This window comes from Dipodomys ordii, unplaced genomic scaffold (genome assembly GCF_000151885.1).
Source record: "Dipodomys ordii isolate 6190 unplaced genomic scaffold, Dord_2.0 Scaffold106, whole genome shotgun sequence".
Taxonomy (NCBI): domain Eukaryota; kingdom Metazoa; phylum Chordata; class Mammalia; order Rodentia; family Heteromyidae; genus Dipodomys; species Dipodomys ordii.
This window is the reverse complement of record NW_012267322.1, coordinates 8,290,049-8,308,265: the sequence shown is the minus strand read 5'-3', so window position 1 is coordinate 8,308,265 and position 18,217 is coordinate 8,290,049. Positions and strand designations below refer to the sequence as shown.

The 18,217-nt window shown below is 51.1% G+C and overlaps 1 protein-coding gene across 4 annotated transcripts; it reads right to left on the bottom strand.

The window, feature by feature from the left end:
- Positions 1-273: 273 nt before the first annotated feature.
- Positions 274-17,972, bottom strand: Adgrg5 (adhesion G protein-coupled receptor G5). Of its 4 annotated transcripts, XM_013027993.1 has the most exons (14): positions 17,932-17,972; positions 17,793-17,841; positions 9,957-10,058; positions 9,758-9,833; positions 9,097-9,253; positions 8,594-8,713; positions 8,219-8,335; positions 6,808-6,960; positions 5,222-5,343; positions 4,765-5,033; positions 4,443-4,560; positions 1,967-2,244; positions 1,540-1,691; positions 274-1,087 (listed from the first exon to the last, which is right to left on the bottom strand). In XM_013027993.1, the coding sequence occupies exons 3-13, from the start codon at positions 10,018-10,020 to the stop codon at positions 1,588-1,590; spliced, it is 1,578 nt and encodes a 525-aa protein (XP_012883447.1). In that variant the 5' UTR covers positions 10,021-10,058; positions 17,793-17,841; positions 17,932-17,972; the 3' UTR covers positions 274-1,087; positions 1,540-1,587. The 4 variants fall into 4 exon arrangements, with proteins under 4 accessions (XP_012883447.1, XP_012883446.1, XP_012883449.1 ...); XM_013027992.1 differs by lacking the exon at positions 17,932-17,972 and having other exon boundaries at positions 17,793-17,920; XM_013027995.1 differs by lacking the exon at positions 17,932-17,972 and having other exon boundaries at positions 5,222-5,340; positions 17,793-17,920.
- Between the last annotated feature and the right edge of the window lie 245 nt (positions 17,973-18,217).

The following is an 18,217-nucleotide window of genomic DNA, read 5'->3' as shown; positions in this document are numbered from 1 at the left end:
TGTGCTTTCACTCAGCTTTTGGTGCTCACAGATGGCACTCTACCACTTGAACCATGCATCCAGTCTGGCATTTTGCTGGTTAACTGGAGATTAGTCTTGTGGAGTTCCCACCCACCCTACCCTACCCCCTGGGCTAACTTTGAACCATGATTCTCCAGATCTCAGCCTCCTGAGTAGCTAAGATTACAAGGCGTGAACCATCAGTGCCTGGCATTAACTCTGTTAATTACAAAAACATAAATGGCAAAAATAACCCATTGAAGGAGCACTAACTCTGAGCCAAGCCTCCACGTGGATTATTTTACTCAATCTTCAAAATAGTTGAACAACTGGAAAGACAAAGGCACAAAGAAGTGGAGTGACTTTTCCAGTCACACAGCTAGCAAGTATCATCCAGAGATATACAGAATGGTAGTGGATCCCCCCCCACACACACACACACAGGACAGCGATCCATTTCCCTTCCTGTGAGGCTCAAGGGCATAAAACTGTCTGATGAGCTGGAGTAGAAATCTACTTCCACCAGCTGTTCTAATGCCTGAGGCCCAGCCCCCTGGAAAACAACCTCTGCCAGGTACACTGGAGAAAGAGACGCATGGATGCAGCACAAGATCGGCCTTTCCCTGAAATCACCTGGCCAGCATCCAGGGAGCTCAGTCCTGGAGGTAGCAGATTCTCCCGAGGAAGCTCTGGTTTCACAGACCCTTGACCACCCCAGTTTAGGAAGCCAATGGCGCTGCGTACAGATCAGCAGCTCCCCCTGGTGTCCATGTTGGGAAAAGCACTGGATTCGAGGGCCTTCTCTTCCCCTCTGGCAGGCAGGTCTGAGGCAATAGTGATGCTCTGCAAGTGTGGTCAGAGCTTGTGATTTCGCACCCACATCTGATTGTCCACCAGAGAAAACCCAGTCCAGTCCTATCATCTAACAGCAGGGTCCCTGAGGCCCAGCGGGCTCAGCTGCAAGGAATGAAGCACTCCCTTTTATCTCCTGGAAACCCAGGTGTTTGGAGCACTGAGCGGGAGACCTGGGAAGGACTGGCGCTTCTCCATCTTTGGGTAGGGTGTGCTTTGAGTTAAGGCCATCATCCTTGGATTGTCAGAAGAAAAATATAGTGAGATCTCAGAACTGGTGGGCTTCAACATACCAGCAGGGGGCAGAGGCCAGGGGCCAGAAGTGGGCGGTGGACTCAACCTCCAGCAGGTAGATAAGAGATCATGATGCCCACACTGATGCCCTCCCCACCCCACCCCACAAAGATCCTGGGCTAGACAGAACCACAGCCTGTGGCCCCAATGTCACAGATGAGGAGACTGGGAAGGCGGTGGTAGGGGAAGGAGGTTGTTCCATGAGAAATAATAGCCACAGAGCATTAGAGCTAGGCCTTGCGACAAGGCTTCCTGACTCTCCAGTAGGCTGGGATGCCCCCTCCCCCCAACACAGCTGAAACTGGACCACCTTAGAGCAGAATGCCAGAGCTAGGCCCTGTCGTCTGGAGGAGAGGGGGCACGGGCCTCCGAGCCCAGCTGTAGACCTGCTACCTCCTGTGCTGTGAGCCAGGACCTGGGGCTCCAGACCAGGAGGCCAGGTCAGTGTGTGGTCATCTGGGAAGAGCTGATCCTCTCCATCTCTGTCTTAGCCTCTGCTTGGGAGTGGCACCTCTGGGAGCAGAACCACAGGAAGAGGAAGAAGCCTGAAAGAAAAGCCAGGTTGCAGGGGGCATCACCACGTAGTGAGGGACCTCGCCCAGAATTCAGGGGACCCCCTCCCATAGCTGGAGTAGCTGGGCCTCCCTGGAGTCACAGCCACTTACAGTTGGGGGACAGAGGGACCGACTCTAGGAGTCAGAGGACTCTGAGTGTGCCAGTCAGGGTAGAGCCCATCCTCCATGCAGAGCAGGTGGGCACACACAGCTGTGGATTCAGCCCCTTCCCCAAGCATCCTACCAGCTGCCCACCACCATCTTACCATAGAACGAGTTGGAGATGGTGAAGAGGAAGAGCTGGGGCAGCAGGAAGATGCCGAAGGAGAAGAAAGCTAAGGCCCAGGTGGTGCCCAGCAGTACAGTGAGGCCTAGCACGGTGACAGTGTCCCGGCAGGCCTGGGTCCTCGGTGCCTTCTGGCCAGCTCGCAGCCTGCGCAGGGCCCACAGCGCCCAGGCCAGCACCACCAGGTTAAACAGGGACATGAGGCCACCATAGCCCATGACCAGCACACTGTGCACCACTGGGCTACACACCCAGCACCTGCGGGAGGGAGGGGTGAAGGCCAGGGTCAGCCCACCCCCAAGGTCAGAGGGAGGCCAGACACACTGGGCCCAAGGGACTGCCTCAGCCTTGTCTGGGCTTTCTGCTCTAATCATTGTCTGCTGCTGGTCATCCAGCACCCAACCAGCTCACCACAACATGAGCCACCAGTCCCCTTGGTCCCCTTTCTGAAGCCCTGCCATGCCTGCCTTTCAGCCTTACCTGGGTCAGGTAAGTGAGGTGAGTGTGTCTCTCTCCCCTCCCCTCAGCCCTTTGCCACTGTACAGCATCCTACAGGACCCTGAATATGTCTCCTTCTGCCCTACCACACAGTTGCCATAATTCTGCCACTGCCACCCAGCCTGGAGGCCAGCCTAGAACAGCATGTGGTGCCCTACCCGCTGGTTTGGTGGATGGGGCTCTGCATTTGGGAATATGAGGCAGAGGAAAGAGCAGGAAAATCCCACAGAGGGCTCAGCCTCAGCAAGGGAAAAGCGTTCAGGGCCTGATCCCAGGACCTAGGCCCTCCCTGTGGCCTTCGGATCTTCCAGGACACCTTCGGAACAAGCGCTGTCTCCTGAGCCAGACACAAGGTCATCTGCCTGACGTGTGATATCCCAAGCAGTTCCCATGACGACCAGGAGACAGGAAGCCCACGCCCCCACCACCACCCAGATGAGGATGTTAGGGTGCTGGCTGAGAAATGCACACCACCCAGGCTAAGGTGACCAGAAGCTCCTCGATGTGAGCCCGATGCTCTGGCCATCGGTGTCACCTGCCCAGAGCTGTCCCAGAGGCTCCCCCACTGGGATCACAGGGTTCCCTGACACTATTGGGGTGTTCTCCAGGCTGGTAAGTACAGTGTGATGCCTTCCTTCCCAGCCACGGTGGCCCATCACAGTTGAATCACTCTGTGTCTGCTAGTACTTCTGTTGTCATGTGGGTTCCAAGTGTGCATGTATCTCAAGTGATTCTTAAAATGCAGAGTGAAAGTTTCAGGAATCAGGGTCACAGCATCCCGGGCTGGGGGAACATAGAGCAGGAATAGGAAGGGTTGCTTCCTAAAGTGTGGGATCCCCAGTGTCCATGCACTGATATGCCTCCTGCCTTGTAGAAGTGTCACTTGAACTCTCTGGTCCATGTCACATGTTATGTAATAAAATATATCTTCAACCCAGTGCCAGTGGCTCATGCCTGTAATCCTGGCTACTCAGGAAGCTGCCCTCTAAGGATCATGGGTCAGACCCAGACTAGGTGGGAATGTCTGTGAGACTCCTATCTCCAGTTAACCAGCAAGAAGCCAGACGTAGAGCGGTGGGAGAATGCCAAATTTGAGCCATAAAGCCAAGCAGGAGTATGACACCCTGAGTTCAAGCTCCAGTACAAGGACAAAAATAAAAATAAAATACAGACACATTCCTCGGAGCCACCAACGCAGCCTCCCAGGGAAATGATGAACTCACTCCCAACTGTCCTGCTGGGCACACACAGAGGTGGTGCTGGCTGGCTGGGGTCAACTCCCACCTCAGCCTGGATTTTGGGGTGTGCCCTAACTGTGAAGCAGGACTGCCAGAGGGCCTGGTGTGAGTGAGCGCCACCTCTCTAAGTGGCCAGGGCCACAGAAGGAATGGAAGGAAAGCCAGATTATGCAGATAGAGCTCCTGGGGTGTCTCATACCCTTCTCATTGTTGAGAGTGTTTCAAAATAAAGACTGTTCCCCAGGCCTAAGGGACACCCACATGCTGAGCCACCACCACAGCACACCTCTACCCCTGCCCACTCGGTCTTTCCTCTGAGTAGGAAGGGATCTGGGGTACTTATCAATGTCCAGTGCCCCTGGAGCCTGAAAAGCAAGGTACCCAAGGGCAGAGCATCAGGCACAGACTGAGCCAGGCCGGCAGGCTAGAACCACAGGGTGATGCTGGTGGTGCTGTCTCTGTGTGCCTGGAGGGCGGAGGCCCAGGTGCCCTGGCCTCGAAGCTGTGGCACCTTTCTAGAGTCAGCCAGCACTGAGCAAAACTCAGGCGCCCTTCTAGCTCTAGCAGGAGGTGAGCAGAGCCTCCTCCCCCCACCTATCCCAGCTAAGCCACAGCCCCCTCCATGCCCCTCAGCCTGGCCTGGCCACTGGCCTGGCCTGGCATGGTCCCTCTTGAATCCTCCCACCACAGCTGGCAAGACCACACATCCAGGACACTCACATGGACACATTCTGGAAGCCTGTGTGGTTTTCCTGGTTGTGGACGAGTGGGATTGTGCAGGGTCCATACACGGAGCTCTTCACAGTGAGGAGAAGCAGCACCAGGAGGGCCGGAACCCCTGAAAGGGGGACAAAGACTCACGACCTTCCCATTGGGGATATAGAGGGCCAGGGACCCAGAACCCCATCCCCACGCAGTCCAGCTTCGGAACCTGGAGCCTGAGCCTGGAATGGGCCACTCTAGGCTGAGGATGAGCCGAACGAGGGACTAGCACCCTGCCTGTTGGAGAGCTCAAGAGGCCCTGAGAGAGGAGAGCGGTTACCCCAGCCCAGTGCACAGAGTTTGAGCACGTAGTGGTGAATGTAGATGTTGTAGACGCGGCCCAGGAGCAGGTAGAGGTTGAAGCCTTCCATAGCCATCCAGGTGAGGCAGCTGAGCAGAGTGTAGTGAAGGGTGGCAGCCAGTGCCGTGCACGCAACCCCAGGCACGGGGGCCACGGCCAAAGTGGAGCTCAGAAGGAAGGTGACGTTCAGGAGCAGCACGGAGACGTGCAGGTTCACATGGATGCTTGCGATGGAGTCACTCTGCTTCCTGTGGGCAGGGTGGGGAGGCCCTTGGTTCCCTGGGGACATTACCTAGGCAGTGCCACCCCTGGGCTCAGAGAGACATAGGATGGGGAAACTGGGGAGGGGCCCATGGCTTGGGCTTGCGCCTCATCCTGGACAGGAAATCAGGGAGGCTTGATCAGGATGCACAGGCCTGGCTGGGGGTGGCATTACCTGTCGTGGATGTACAGCAGGATGACAAGCAGTGAGGCCAGGATGGAGACGCTGCAGCCCACCAGGGAGATATACTCCAGAGGTGCCTGCAGCTCTGTGGGGAGCTGGGCTGGGGAGAGCTGCTGCAGGAGGAAAGGGGAGCTGAGACCCAAAGACCAAGGCCCTCACAGGCTCCATCCGAGGGGCCACCCCAGACCTCAGCTGCAAGCCCTAACCTGCAGCCCAGCCCAACCCAAGCTTGAAGAAAGCCAGGGCACATGTTCTCCCTCATATGCTGAAGCTAGATCTAACATACACCGAGACAGGACTCCAGGCATTCACACACTGTGAGACCAAAGAAGGATATTCTTAGGAGAGGAGCTCAAAGGCACAATACCTATATGCCTCTCATCATATAAAATAATATTTATCAAAGCAAACTCCAGGAAGTGGAAATGAGGGGTTTTTTCCTATGTTCTGATTTTTTTCTTTTAGTCATGTTTGTCCATTAATCTGTCTTTGGGAAGGTAAGGAGGGGCACAGAAATGGAGGGACAAAGGATGAACAAATGCAGCAGTGGTACTCACTAGACACTATGTTGAAAATGAACCATACAACTTGTGGGTGGGGTTGGTAGAGAAAAACTAGGAAAGAGTGAAAGAAGGGGTGACATTGTCCAAAAAGAAATGTACTCTTTACCTGACTTATGTAACTGTAACCCCTCGTATGACACCTTTATCGTAACAATTTTACAAATAATAAATAGAATTCTTTTTTAATGCCAAGGCAGAAGTGTTAACTTGCACCCTCATCTCCTCTACAATGTCCCCTCACAATTCTATGCACACAGGTATGGAGGCCCCACACCTCCACGTGTGCAGACAAGTGTGACAGGCCTGGCCAATCACAGGCCTACCTCCTGTTGCCCATAATGATTGCTGAAGGATGAGTACAGGACCTAGTGAGACTCAACACCAAGACTCATAGCAGAACTGGAAAGACTCTGGCCTAAAAACTAGCAGAGGGGGGCTGGGAAGGTGGCTCAGGGGTAGAGCGCTTGCCTTGCATGCATGAGGCCCTGGGTTTGATTCCTCAGCACCACATAAGCAAAAAGAAAAAAGCTGGAAGTGGTGCTATGGCTCAAGTGGTAGACTGCCAACCTTGAGCTGAAGAGCTGAGGGACAGCGCCCAGGCCAGAGTTCAGGCCCCACAACTGGACCCAAAAATAAAAACACTAGCAGAGGATAAACTTGAAATGCCTGGAAGTCATACTATTATGCTATGAGGCAGCCAGCCCAGAGCAAGCACAATTGAGGAACAGAGATAGAATCCTGTCTTAATTATATTCAGCCCCTGGATCAAGCCATGCCTGAAGCCTAAACGAGCTGTTTTAAGAAACCTGAGCCCACTGAGTTTATTATGCTCTGTCTTTCTGTCTCTGTCTCTCTGTCTGTCTCTGTGTCTCTCTGTCTCTGTATCTCTCTCTGTCTCTGTCTCTGTCTGTCTCTGTCTCTCTGTCTCTCTCTGTCTCTGTCTCTCTGTCTCTGTCTCTATCTCCCTCCCTCCCCCCTCCCTCTTTCCCTCTCTTAGGCGGGAGGCATACATACCATGAGAACAGCAAAATAGGTGAGGTGGTTGCAGTGGCAGAGCACCTGGGAAGGGGAAGGCTGCTCTGTGCGGCAGCCCTCAGGGCTCCAGCCCCCCTGGGAGTGCTGGCTGTCCCCCTCCTTCCAGAAGACGCAGGTTAGTGTGTAGAATTCCTGAGGGGAGATTGAGGTCAGTCCTGGAGGTACTGGGAGGGGTCTCAGATCAGGATCTGGGAGTCCTGGGGTGAAAGGAGACTCTAATGTGCCCTTGTCGACACTATATGTAGAGTGGCCAGGCTGTGACAGCTCCAGATGACAGCCACACTCCCAGTATGGACCCTCAGAGTGACCTGGGCAAGTCACCAAGCCTGTGTGTGTCCTCCATACCATTAGCTGGGGGAAAATGAAAGCGTACAACTTCTGAGGGCCCGACACTGGCCTTTTGTCCATCAGAAGCAAGGAAGTTGCTGTCTCCTCCATCCTCCCACCAAAAAGGGGGGCACATAAAGTTCAGATCCAGCCCCAGAGGGAGAAAAGACTCATAGCCAAGCCACAGTGGAGGGATGGGGGACACTGCGCAGGCAGCCCCAGAGTCAGAGGGTAGAGAGGAGTGCTGAGTCCTGAAAAGGTAAGTCAATTTCCTTGGAAGTAGAGCAGGGCTTGATTGCAGGCAGAGGGGACAACAGTGGCAAAGCAGGAGTGCAAGGAAAGGTTGAGGGACATAGAGAGTACAAGGCCTTGCCAGGCACAGGAGGCTGAGATCCAGAGGACTGCAGTTCAAAGCCCGTCTAGGCAGGAAAGTCCAAGAGACACTATTTCCAAAATAACCAGAAGAATGCAAGGCTGGAAGTGTGGTTCAGCCAGTAAAGCAACAGCCACATAAACCAAGCAAGCACTGAATTTAAGCAGCAGTACAGGAAGAAGATGAAGATGAAGACGAAGAAGAAGAAGACGAGGAGGAGGACGAGGACGAAGAGGAGGATGAGGAGGAGGAGGACAAGGAGGAGGGGGAGGAGAAAAAGAGGAGGAGGACGAGGAGGAGGAGGAGGAGAAGAAGAAGGAGAAGAAGAGGAGGACAAGGAGGAAGAGCAGGAGGAGGAGGAGAAGAAGAAGAAGAGGAAGAAGAAGAAGAAGAAGAAGAAGAAGGAGGAGGAGGAGGAGGAGGAGGAGGAGGAGAAGAAGAAGAAGAAGAAGAAGAAGAAGAAGAAGAAGAAGAAGAAGAAGAAGAAGAAGAAGAAGAAGAAGAAGAAGAGGAGGAGGAGGAGGAGGAGGAGGAGAGGAGGAGGAGGAGGAAGCAGCAGCAGCTTCATTCTCATGTCAGGGTGTGATGGATTTCCATCCACTGTTTCAGAAATGGTTCCTCAGGGTGAAGTTTGGTTGAAACACAAGAGGGGAAAGGGTAGGGTAGGCATGGGGGTGCCCCCAACGTTACCAGGCTTTGGTTGTGCCAGATGCTGATGTTGACTGGATCTCTGAGGTTGTTCACAGGTCTATGGCCCAGCTGGGCTCCCAGGATATAGTTATTGAGCAAGGATGAGTTGCTGTCATCCTGGAAGAGCAGAGGAAGATGTTGCTGAATGGAGGGGACCTAGGGAGACCCTGGAGGTGGCCCAAGCCCTCCCTTCCCAGCCCCTCCTCCCCGGATGTGCCAGATTCTTAGCACTGGTTTTCAGATTGCCGTTGCTGCAACTCCCTAAAGCTGGTGGAAAGCTGAGGCCCCTAGCCAGCCTGGGTGACACAGTGAGCACTGATCCCCATCCACAGGGCCAGCTGGTGGTAGGGAGACCTGAATCTGCCCTTTACTGACCTGGAAGAACTTGTTAGTGAAGAAGTAGATGCAGATGAGGCGCAGTTCCGCAAGCCTGGTCCTGCTGCAGGCATCCCAGGTCAGCTCTGCGGGGAACTGCATGGTATGCAGGGCCTGGAGCTGCAGAGGGCCCCACACAGGTGAGCCTGGGGCTCTCCCCAGGAAACCTTCCCTGGCCTCACCCACCTGCACAATCTGCAGGCCGCACCTCCTCCCAGACCCCCAGATCCTGGCTGCCCATTCTCTCCCTGGAGCCACCCACCAGGCATCCAGCTAGGATCCTAAAAGGATCCTGGGTTCCCTGTCCTTCCTGCTGCTGCTGGGAAAGCCCCGCTTATGGGGCTACCGAGCACCTCCTTTCCATTATTCATCACTTCATCTCCTCAGGAGGCAACTCCCAGCTACTTAGTTAGCTCCTGGACTGGGAACAGTCAGAGCCCCAAACCCCTGCAGGGCATCCAGGCAGATGCAACTGGCTCCCCTCACCCCTGGTTGCCTCTGACCTGGGGGCCCTGCTCCAGGGCCGCACTGCTCAGGGAGAGGCCCGTGAAGTTGCAGGCCAGCTTGAAGACCAGAGACTGGATGGTGCGCGTCTGTAGGGTCAGGTTGTGGCCAGGGAAAGAGACATTCAGCAGAAGCTGCTCTAGCTGGTGGATGTGCCTGAGGGCAGGAGATGTGGCCAAAGGGACCAGAGCTTGGAGGTAAGGGAGGGCGAGAGGAGGCGGGCCCTGAGCAGGGGGCGGGGCCTGTGGGGTTCCAGACAACCTTGCAGGGCAGGGTCTCTCATCCTTACCCCATCACTTGCCTTCTAGACCCCCCCATGGGGTATCTGAGTCACACTGACTGCCCCACCTCACCCATCCCAGCCCAGGAAACTATAGAGACCCTCCCCACCCACGGATTACAGGCCCACGGTCCCTTCATGACCTCCGTGATCACACACACACACACACACACACACCCCACTGTAGACAGTAAACTACAAGAGGGGAGTGATATATCCATCTTGCATCTCCAGAGCCAGTGTTAAGCACACAGTAGGTCCTCAGTAGCTGCATGCTGAGCACAGTAGGAGATCACCCTAAACCAGCCCAGGACCAATGATGGGGGAGCTGGGGGAGGAGGCACAGCTGACTGGGCAGGCAAGGAGGTGGACCGGCTCACCCAGTGCGGACGGATGGCTTTCGGCTTCTGGGCTGCTCCATGGTCTCCATAAAGAACAGGAGATCTTTGGGTGTCACTGTAGGCAGCAAAACTCAGACCCCTTCAACAGGCTCCTCCACTCCCCATCCACGATCACCCCATCCTTTGTGATAGGCTCCCCCTCCCTCTCACCACTGGGGGCTCCACAGCACCTACTTACTTGCCATCTTGCCCAGACAGGTCAGAAAGCCCAGAGAGAAGAAAAGGACCCTGCAGAGATCCATGCCCTGGGTTCAGTCCCCTCTCTGTGCTGAGTCCTGCCCTGAAAACCAGTATCGTCATCTTTATAATGAAAGCACCACCCCTGCTTTCTACGCACCTGGTGTGTCCCTAGGGTAGGACCCACCAAGTCCTTCCTGTATCTCACAAAAGGGCAAGCCAAGGCTCAGAGAGCAAGGGATCTTGCTTTGCTTGGGTGTACCTATCTGAAGTCATGTTTCTATGACTCTAGAATGTTGGACCAGTTTGTAAGAGCTGCCATTAGCAGCGTGGCCTGAAATACTCCCGTCCCCCAAAAAAGAGGTCTCTCTGGGGGCTCCCCAGCTGAAATGGTAAATTTAATCTTTTTAAAGCTAAAAAGTTGTGTAAAATACTTAAGGTCCAGGTCTCCTAGAGAATAATTTCTAAATCTGGGCACCGATAGCTCATGCCTGTAATCCTAGCTACTCAGGAGGCTGAGATCTGAGGATGGCGGTGTGAAGCCTGCCTGGGCAGGAAAGTCTGTGAAACTGTTATCTCCAATAAACCACCAGAAAACCGGAAGTGGTGCTGTAGCTCAAGTGGTAGAGCACTCGCAATAATTTCTAACAGAAGGCATTCCTGGGTTGGGGAATGGAGACCACACTATGGAAAATGCAAGACTATTTCAAAACTCCAGGTGTAGAGAATAGAATGTCCCTCCTTCATCCTTCCTAGTTCCTCTTAGGCTTAGTAGGGTTGGTTTTTTTGGGGGGTGGGGGGGGAGGTGGCAAGGGGTGTTGCAGGAGATCATATAATTGAGAACTAGTTTCAGTCTGTAGACCCACAGTGATTCAGTAGGTCTTCTCTGATTGGTCAGTTGTTCTACACCTCATTTGCATATGGGCTACCATAAAGGAGTAGCAATAGCCTTTGATTGTGAGATGCTTCTCTTTGGAATATTTGCAGTCATTCTCTTGTTATCCTGAAGTTTATTCATTATGCTCAACACAACAGCAGCTGCTGGCAGAGGAGCCACAACACTGGCAGGCATTGCCTGCTGCTGAGCCAAACACTAGAAGGCATTGCCTGGAATAGCGTGGCAATCCTTATCTCAGACAGCTGTGGAGCCAAAAGGGCTGCGACTGAAACCAGCTCTGCCCACCTCAAACAGCAAGGGAAGTTGCATCATTAAGACATTGAGACTGTCATCACAGTGGAAAAATAACAACCTGTTTTTAGAAAGTGCTGATTTAAAGCTGGGCACCAGTGACTGACACCTGTAATTCTAGCTACTCAGGAGGCTGAGATCTGAGGTTGCTGGTTCAAAGCCAGCCCAGGCAGGAAAGACCATGAGACTCTTATCTCCAATAAACCACCAGAAAAACCGGAAGGAGCACTGTGGCTCAAGTGGTAGAGCGCTAGCCTTGAGCTGAAGAGCTGAGGGACAGTGCTCAGGCCCAGAGTTCAAGGCCCACAACCGACAAAACAAAACAAAAAAAAGAAACAGAATTCAAGCCCCATGACTGACAAAAAAAAAAACAAAAACGGTGCTGATTTAATACAGCTCAGAGTTTTCTCATGACCTACACTTTTATGATTAACTCTTTATTCTTAGAATCAGTATCTCCATCACTTTAAACCGCCTTAGGTCTTACCGAAGTCCTTACTTATACCGAAGCTCATACTAAACAGTGAGTTCTGGCAAAAGAAGTCTTAGTTTTATTTTTGCAGCTGTTTGTAAGTCATTGTCCACAAGTTAAATAAAATATACAAGTGCTACTACCTTTTGTGTGTGTGTGTGTGTGTGTGTGTGTGTGTGAGCACGCACACCAATACCAAAACTTGAATTCATTGCCTGAGTGCTGTCCTTTAGATTTTTTAGCTCATGGCTGGTACTCTACCACTTGAGCCACACCTCTACTTCTGGCTTTTTGCTAGTTAATTGGAGATAAGAATCTCACAGACTTTCCTGCCCAGGTTAGCTTTAAACCTGGACCCTCAACCCCCTGAGTGGCTAGGATTTCAGGTATTAACCACTGGTGCCCAGAGCTACTTGGTTTGTTTTTAAGTGCACTGGACAGCTGAGATCCAGGTAAGTCAATGAGCTGATTTCTAATAGTAATTGGAACACAAAAACACTGACTCAGGGGCTGGGAAGATAGCGAGTGGTAGAGGGCCTTGCATGCATGAGGCCCTGGGTTCGATTCCTCAGCACCACATATGCAGAAACAGCTGGAAGTGGTGCTATGGCTCAAGTGGTAGAGCGCTAGCCTTGAGCTGAAGAGCTGATGGATAGCGCCCAGGCCCAGAGTTCAGGCCCCATGACTGACCAAGAAAAAAAAGAAAAATCACTGACTCAGGAGACACATTAACTGATTCACCGCTGACAAAGCCAGGAGGAAGGAGGGTCTCCACCAAGGGAGCTGAGAAGCGAATGACCAATGTCTGAATGAGTTCTTAATGGTGACATCTGAGCGCCCTGGACTCAAGGGGAACCCATACCTGCTAGACACTGCCTCCCCAGTCTTCCCCTGGGGAGCAAGATGGAGCAGAGAGGGCAGGGCCTGGTGTAGGCCTGGCATGGGCACGAGAACAGGTGGTGCTGGCTGTTTCGAAGAGACACCAGCATGCCACAAGCCCCTGCCCAACATGCTGCCAAGTCGATGCCACAGCCTGTGATGGCAAGGCAAGCCCAGCAGGGGCCAGTACCTGCACAGACAGGTGATGGCAGCTCCTAGAAGGAAAGCAGGAGCCTCACTCACAGCCAGGATCCCCCTACCAATAAGGCAGACATTGGGTCCCATGGCGGGGAGAGGCAGGAAATCTGTCTGTACTCTAGACTTTCCCTGGAAACTGGAGAGAAACAAATGCTCACACGCTGATTTCTGGTCAAGGCTGCCTAAGACTGAAACTAGACCAAGAGAACTGAGAGTTCACTGCCACTACCACAAACCTTACCGTAAATGGCAAGGAACAGAGGTCTAAGAGGGAAAGATCCAGAACTCAAAGTGATTCCCTCTGTGTTGTTTGCATGTAAGGCTAGATCAGAAAAACTAAGGAAATCCCAGTGAGTCTCAAGGCCTTGTACTAAGCATAAACTCAGGGTGGTTCTCCACTGGAGAAATCTGAAGCCTGGGCACAGAAAGTAACTACAGGCCAGGCGTTGGTGGCTCATGCCTATAATCCTAGCTACTCAGGAGGCTGAGATTTGAGGATTGTGGTTTGAAGTCAGCCCAGACAGGAAAGCCCATGAGATTTTTATCTCCATTTAATCACCAGAAAACCAGAAGTAGAGCTGTGTTTCAAAGTGATAGAGCACTAGCCTTGAGCAAAAGAGCTCAGTGACAGTGCCCAGGTGCTGAGTTCAACCTCCAAGACCAAAAACAATAAACTAACTTCAGCAATAACAAAACCTAACTACAAACCAATTCTGGGGTGAGTTGACTCAGTTTCCTATATCAAAACCAGGAGTAAACACTATGCCGCTGTATAAACATCATGTCTATCCCCTGCTACTCTTCCTTTATCCTGGATCTAGTAGCCAATCAAAGATTTTAAGACTATCAGACATACATAAAATCAAGTAAAAGGAAAGATCATTGTCAAGAGACAAAAGAAGCCAGATAAAAGAAGCATACCTAGAGATTTCCAAAGTGTTGGAATTCATAGACAAGGACCGAGTTACTTTGATGAATATGCTAAAGGGTACAGTGGGAAAAGTAGACTTCCAAGAACACAAGGGGAACAGCAGGAAACTCTTAGAAAGTGTCAAGTAGAAATGCTTTCACTAGATGATCACTGAGAAAAAGAACAGCAGTAGGGTCAGAGATCAGACCAGTAGTTTCCTGAAGATGAGGAGAAAATACTGATGGCAAAAGGGCACAGGACAGTAGAAGGTTGTTTATCTTGAATGTGACAGACATGTGCATGACTGTACATGTGCATTTATCAAAACTCATGAAACTACTCTCCTAAAAGGTGACTTTCATTCTATGTGAAGTCCTATCTCCATAAGACAGATGTCACAAAAACAAGACAACAATATATTGAGAGGCCAGGAGCCTGTGATTCACACCTATAATCCTAGCTACTCAGGAGGCTGAGATCTGAGGATTGTGGTTTGAATTCAGCCTGGGCAGCAAAGTCCATGAGACTCTTATCTCCAATAAATCACCAAAAAAGCCACAAGTGGAGCTGTACCTCAAGTGGTAGAACACTAGCCTTGAGCACAAAAGCTTCAGAGACAGCACTCAGACCCTGAGTTCAAGCCCTAGGACTGACAAAAAAAAAAAAAGAATATATTGAGGGGGCAGCCCAAGATAAATGAGAGGAGAAACTTCCTTCATTTTCACCAGCTTTCCATCACTGAGAAGTATATCTAGAGAAAACCAAACCTGCAAAAACCAACCTCAGGGGCTGGGAAGGTGGCTCAGTGGTAGAGTGCTTGCCTTGCATGCATGAGGCCCTGGGTTCAATTCCTCAGCACCACATAAGCAGAAAGAAAAAAGCCGGAAGTGGCGCTGTGGCTCAAGTGGTAGAGTGCTAGCCTTGAGCTGAAGAGCTGAGGGACAGCGCCCAGGCCCAGAGTTCAGGTCCCACAACAGGACCCCCCCCCAAAAAAAAGGAGGACAGCATATCAGTGACTAGAAAGAGCAGACTGAAAATAATATGTTTATATATATATATATATATATATATATATGATGTTTATAGGCGCTGTGTGTGTATGTGTGTGTGTGTGTGTGTGTGTGTGTGTGCACGTGCGCGCTGGTCCTCATGACTGGAGCTTTATTGCTCAAGATTAGCACTCTGCCACTTGAACCATATCTCTACTTCTCGCATTTTGCTGGTTATTCGGAGATAAGAGGCTCTTGGGCTTTCCTGTTCAGGCTGGATTTGAGCTGTGATCTCAGGTATCAGCCTTTTTTTTTTTTTTTGGCCAGTCCTGGGGCTTGGACTCAGGGCCTGGGCACTGTCCCTGAGCTTCTTTCACTCAAGGCTAGCACTCTACCACTTGAGCCACAGCTCCACTTCCGCCTTGTGTGTGTGTGTGTGTGTGAGAGTGTGTGTGTGTGTTTATGTAGTGCTAAGGAATGGAACCCAGAGTTTTATGCATGCAAGGCAGGCACTCTACCACTAAGCCACATTCCTAGCCCCAAGTCTCAGTCTTCTAATTAGCCAGCACGATAGGCATGAGCCACCAATGCCCAGCTGTTTATAGCTATGCTTAAGTATATTGTCATACCTAGGAGAGTGATTGCCAAAATATTAATAATGCTATCTGAAGAAAGTTTTTTTTAATTCTGTGTGTATGTGTGTGTGTCTGTCTGTCTGTCTGTGCCAGTACTGGGGCTTGAACTCAGGACTTTGCACTCTTACTTAGCTTTCTTGCTCACAGTTGATACCCCACCACTTGAGACATGCCCCCATACTGACTTTTTTCTGGTTAATTGAAGATGGAGTCTTTAGGACTGTTCTTCAAGGAGAAGCTGGTATCAAGCTATGCTCCTCTAGATCTTAGCTAGTATTTCAGGCATGAGCCACCAGCACTCAGCTTTTCTATCTATGTTTTCTGTATTGCTTAAGTTTCAAAAGCAAACATTCTGTTCCCAGTAGAAAATTTTTCAATGTTTCAGATGAGTATTAATAGTATGAATTATAAAAAACAAAATGCAGTTGGACGCCAGTGGCTCATGTCTGTAATCCTAGCTACTCAGGAGGCTGAGATCTGAGGATCACAGTTTGAAGCCGATCCAGGCAGGAAAGGCCATGAAACTCTTATATCCAATTAACCTCCAAATAGCCAGAAATGGAATTGTGGCTCAAGTGGTAGAGCACCAGGCCTTGAGTTCAAGCCCCTTGACCAGCACAAAAAAACATTACAGGTTGGGAGTGTAGCTCAGTGGTGGAGCACTTAGCATGCATGAGGCCATGGGTTGGATTACCAGCACTGAAAAAAAAAAATTGCAAAGCAATATAATCCTATTCTAGCCCCAAAGAGGTCACTCTGGGTGGCAGATTATGGGCTTGTATTGCTTGTCTATTTTTTTCCTGTTTCTACATCGGCCATAGTTGTATAGTTTTCAGTTTCTATTTGTTGCCTTACAGATAGTTTCTAAATTACGTTTTTAAATATAAACAACAAATAAATCCAAAAGCTGTAACATACAAAGTAATCCTCCATTCTGCAAACTCAACTGCTCACATCACCTCTGTTATTATAGTTCTGAGTGTCTTCTAGAGTTTCTTCATGCAAATAAAAGCAAATAGAATCCCTCCCCCCTGCCATGTTATATAAAAAGTAGATCCTCTAACATGGTTCTCCACTTTGCTTTTCACACTCGAAAATACATCGTGGAACTTTGCCATAGCAATACCCAGAGACACTCTACTTTCATTGTACAAGCTAAGGTCATTGCAAGGGTGAGCCAAAATGTATCCAACAGTCCAGTTCACAAGGCAGGAGCTGTGGCAGTACAACACCTGCCTAGCAAATGGGAAGCCATGAGCTCCAGCCCAGTATTGTAAATAATAGGAATAAGAATAAGAATAATTAGTCGGGCACCAGTGGCTCAAGCCTGCAATCCTAACTACTCGAGACAGTGCCCAGGACCTGAGTTCAAGCCCCAGGACCGGCAAAAATAAATAAATAAAATAATAATAATACCAACCATGTAACTGGTGAGGGCCTCCCACTTCAGGGGGCCTTAGTGCCCTCTGGCACTGGAGGGGTTGGTTCTAGACTTTGGCTCCTGCCAACAGAGCATCTGGGCTGGAGTGGAGCTCAGTGGTAGAGCACTTGCCTGAGCATGCCCTATTCCCTGGGTTCAGTTCCAGCACCACAAGAAAAACCAGAAACAAAAATCAAATAGCACAGTTATACTTACATTGTTTCTCACATGTCCAAATTCCCTGCTTGCCATCTGCATAATGAGTTAGATTTTTTTCCCTGTTTATTTCTATATTAGGAAAATCAGTTCCAGGATTATCCAGTGCCCTGTTGTGTGATGTTGGGCAGGGACCTTGGCCTCTCTGGACCTTGGGTTTTCATGTCTCTCCCAGGGAGAGAAACTCAATTCAACCAACCATTTCCATGATGCATGCTCCTGTGGATCAGGACCTGATGAAGGGCCCGGGCTATGAGCAAAGTCCCTGACCAGCTATTGTATGTGAGGTATGGGAATCCTTGCTTTACTCATCAGAGCCGATCGTGAACGCCAGAAGCCCCCAGCAGCATCAGTGGCACAGCCTGGAGACCTTGCTTCTGCCCACCCTCCCTCAAGTAGTGAGCTGGGAAATGGCCCAAAGAGATGCTACTCTCAACACCATTTCACAGATGGGTCAAGAGAGGCCTAGCAAAGTCCAACAGGGAATGTGAGCCAGCCTACCCCCAGGGCCACTTCCCTGAGCCCCAAGCTCTAGTCCCAGCTCCTCCAATCTACAGAGCATTGGCTCTGTGCACCCCAACCCTGTCACCTGAAGGGTAGGATACTAGACCCATTTTACAGATGAGGAAACTGGGGTCCAGAAAATATTGGTCCTTCCTAACCCCAAGCATAAGAGAGCCACATTGAGCCCAAAGCCTTATCCCCAAATTGGCCCTTCGTTTAAATGGCCTCACTTGAAATACCAGATCTCTACATTCCCGGGGTCCAGAGTTGTCATGAGGATGTGTCCCAAGCTTGCTGCTCTCAGAATGTCACCAGGCCCGTGCCCACATGGAAAAAGGCACATCTAGGGCCCATGGGCAGTTGTAGTTAAGACAAAGGGCTGGGCAGTATGGGACGAGAGGCCCAAGGACAGAGGGGGTGCAAACCTGTGCAGCTGGATGTCTCTGCTGTGGTCTCCTTGCTGTCCCCTGGCTTCTGCAGGAAGAAGAAGAAGAAGTTGGAGGCAGGGGCTTCAACAGCCTCTCTGCTGTCCCCACTCCCTCTTGCCCTCTTTGATTCTCTCACCTCTCTTCACCACCACACTTCCCCTTCTCACTTCTTCTTTCTCTTCAGCAGCCTGTCTTCCTCAAAGCCAAGCCACATCAAGCTCCTCTTGATCTCATCCTGCAGCACTTCCGAGGGTGGGGGGAGGCCACAGCACCTCTGGGACGTGAGTGACAAGCCTTACCCTGGTGCTAGGGTAGCACCAAGAGCTGCCTTGGCTCTGGGTCTGTGGGCAAGTACCACCATTTACCTGTGCCTCAGTTTCCCCACCTAAAGAAAAGAGAGGAAATGGCACTGTGGTTCGAAA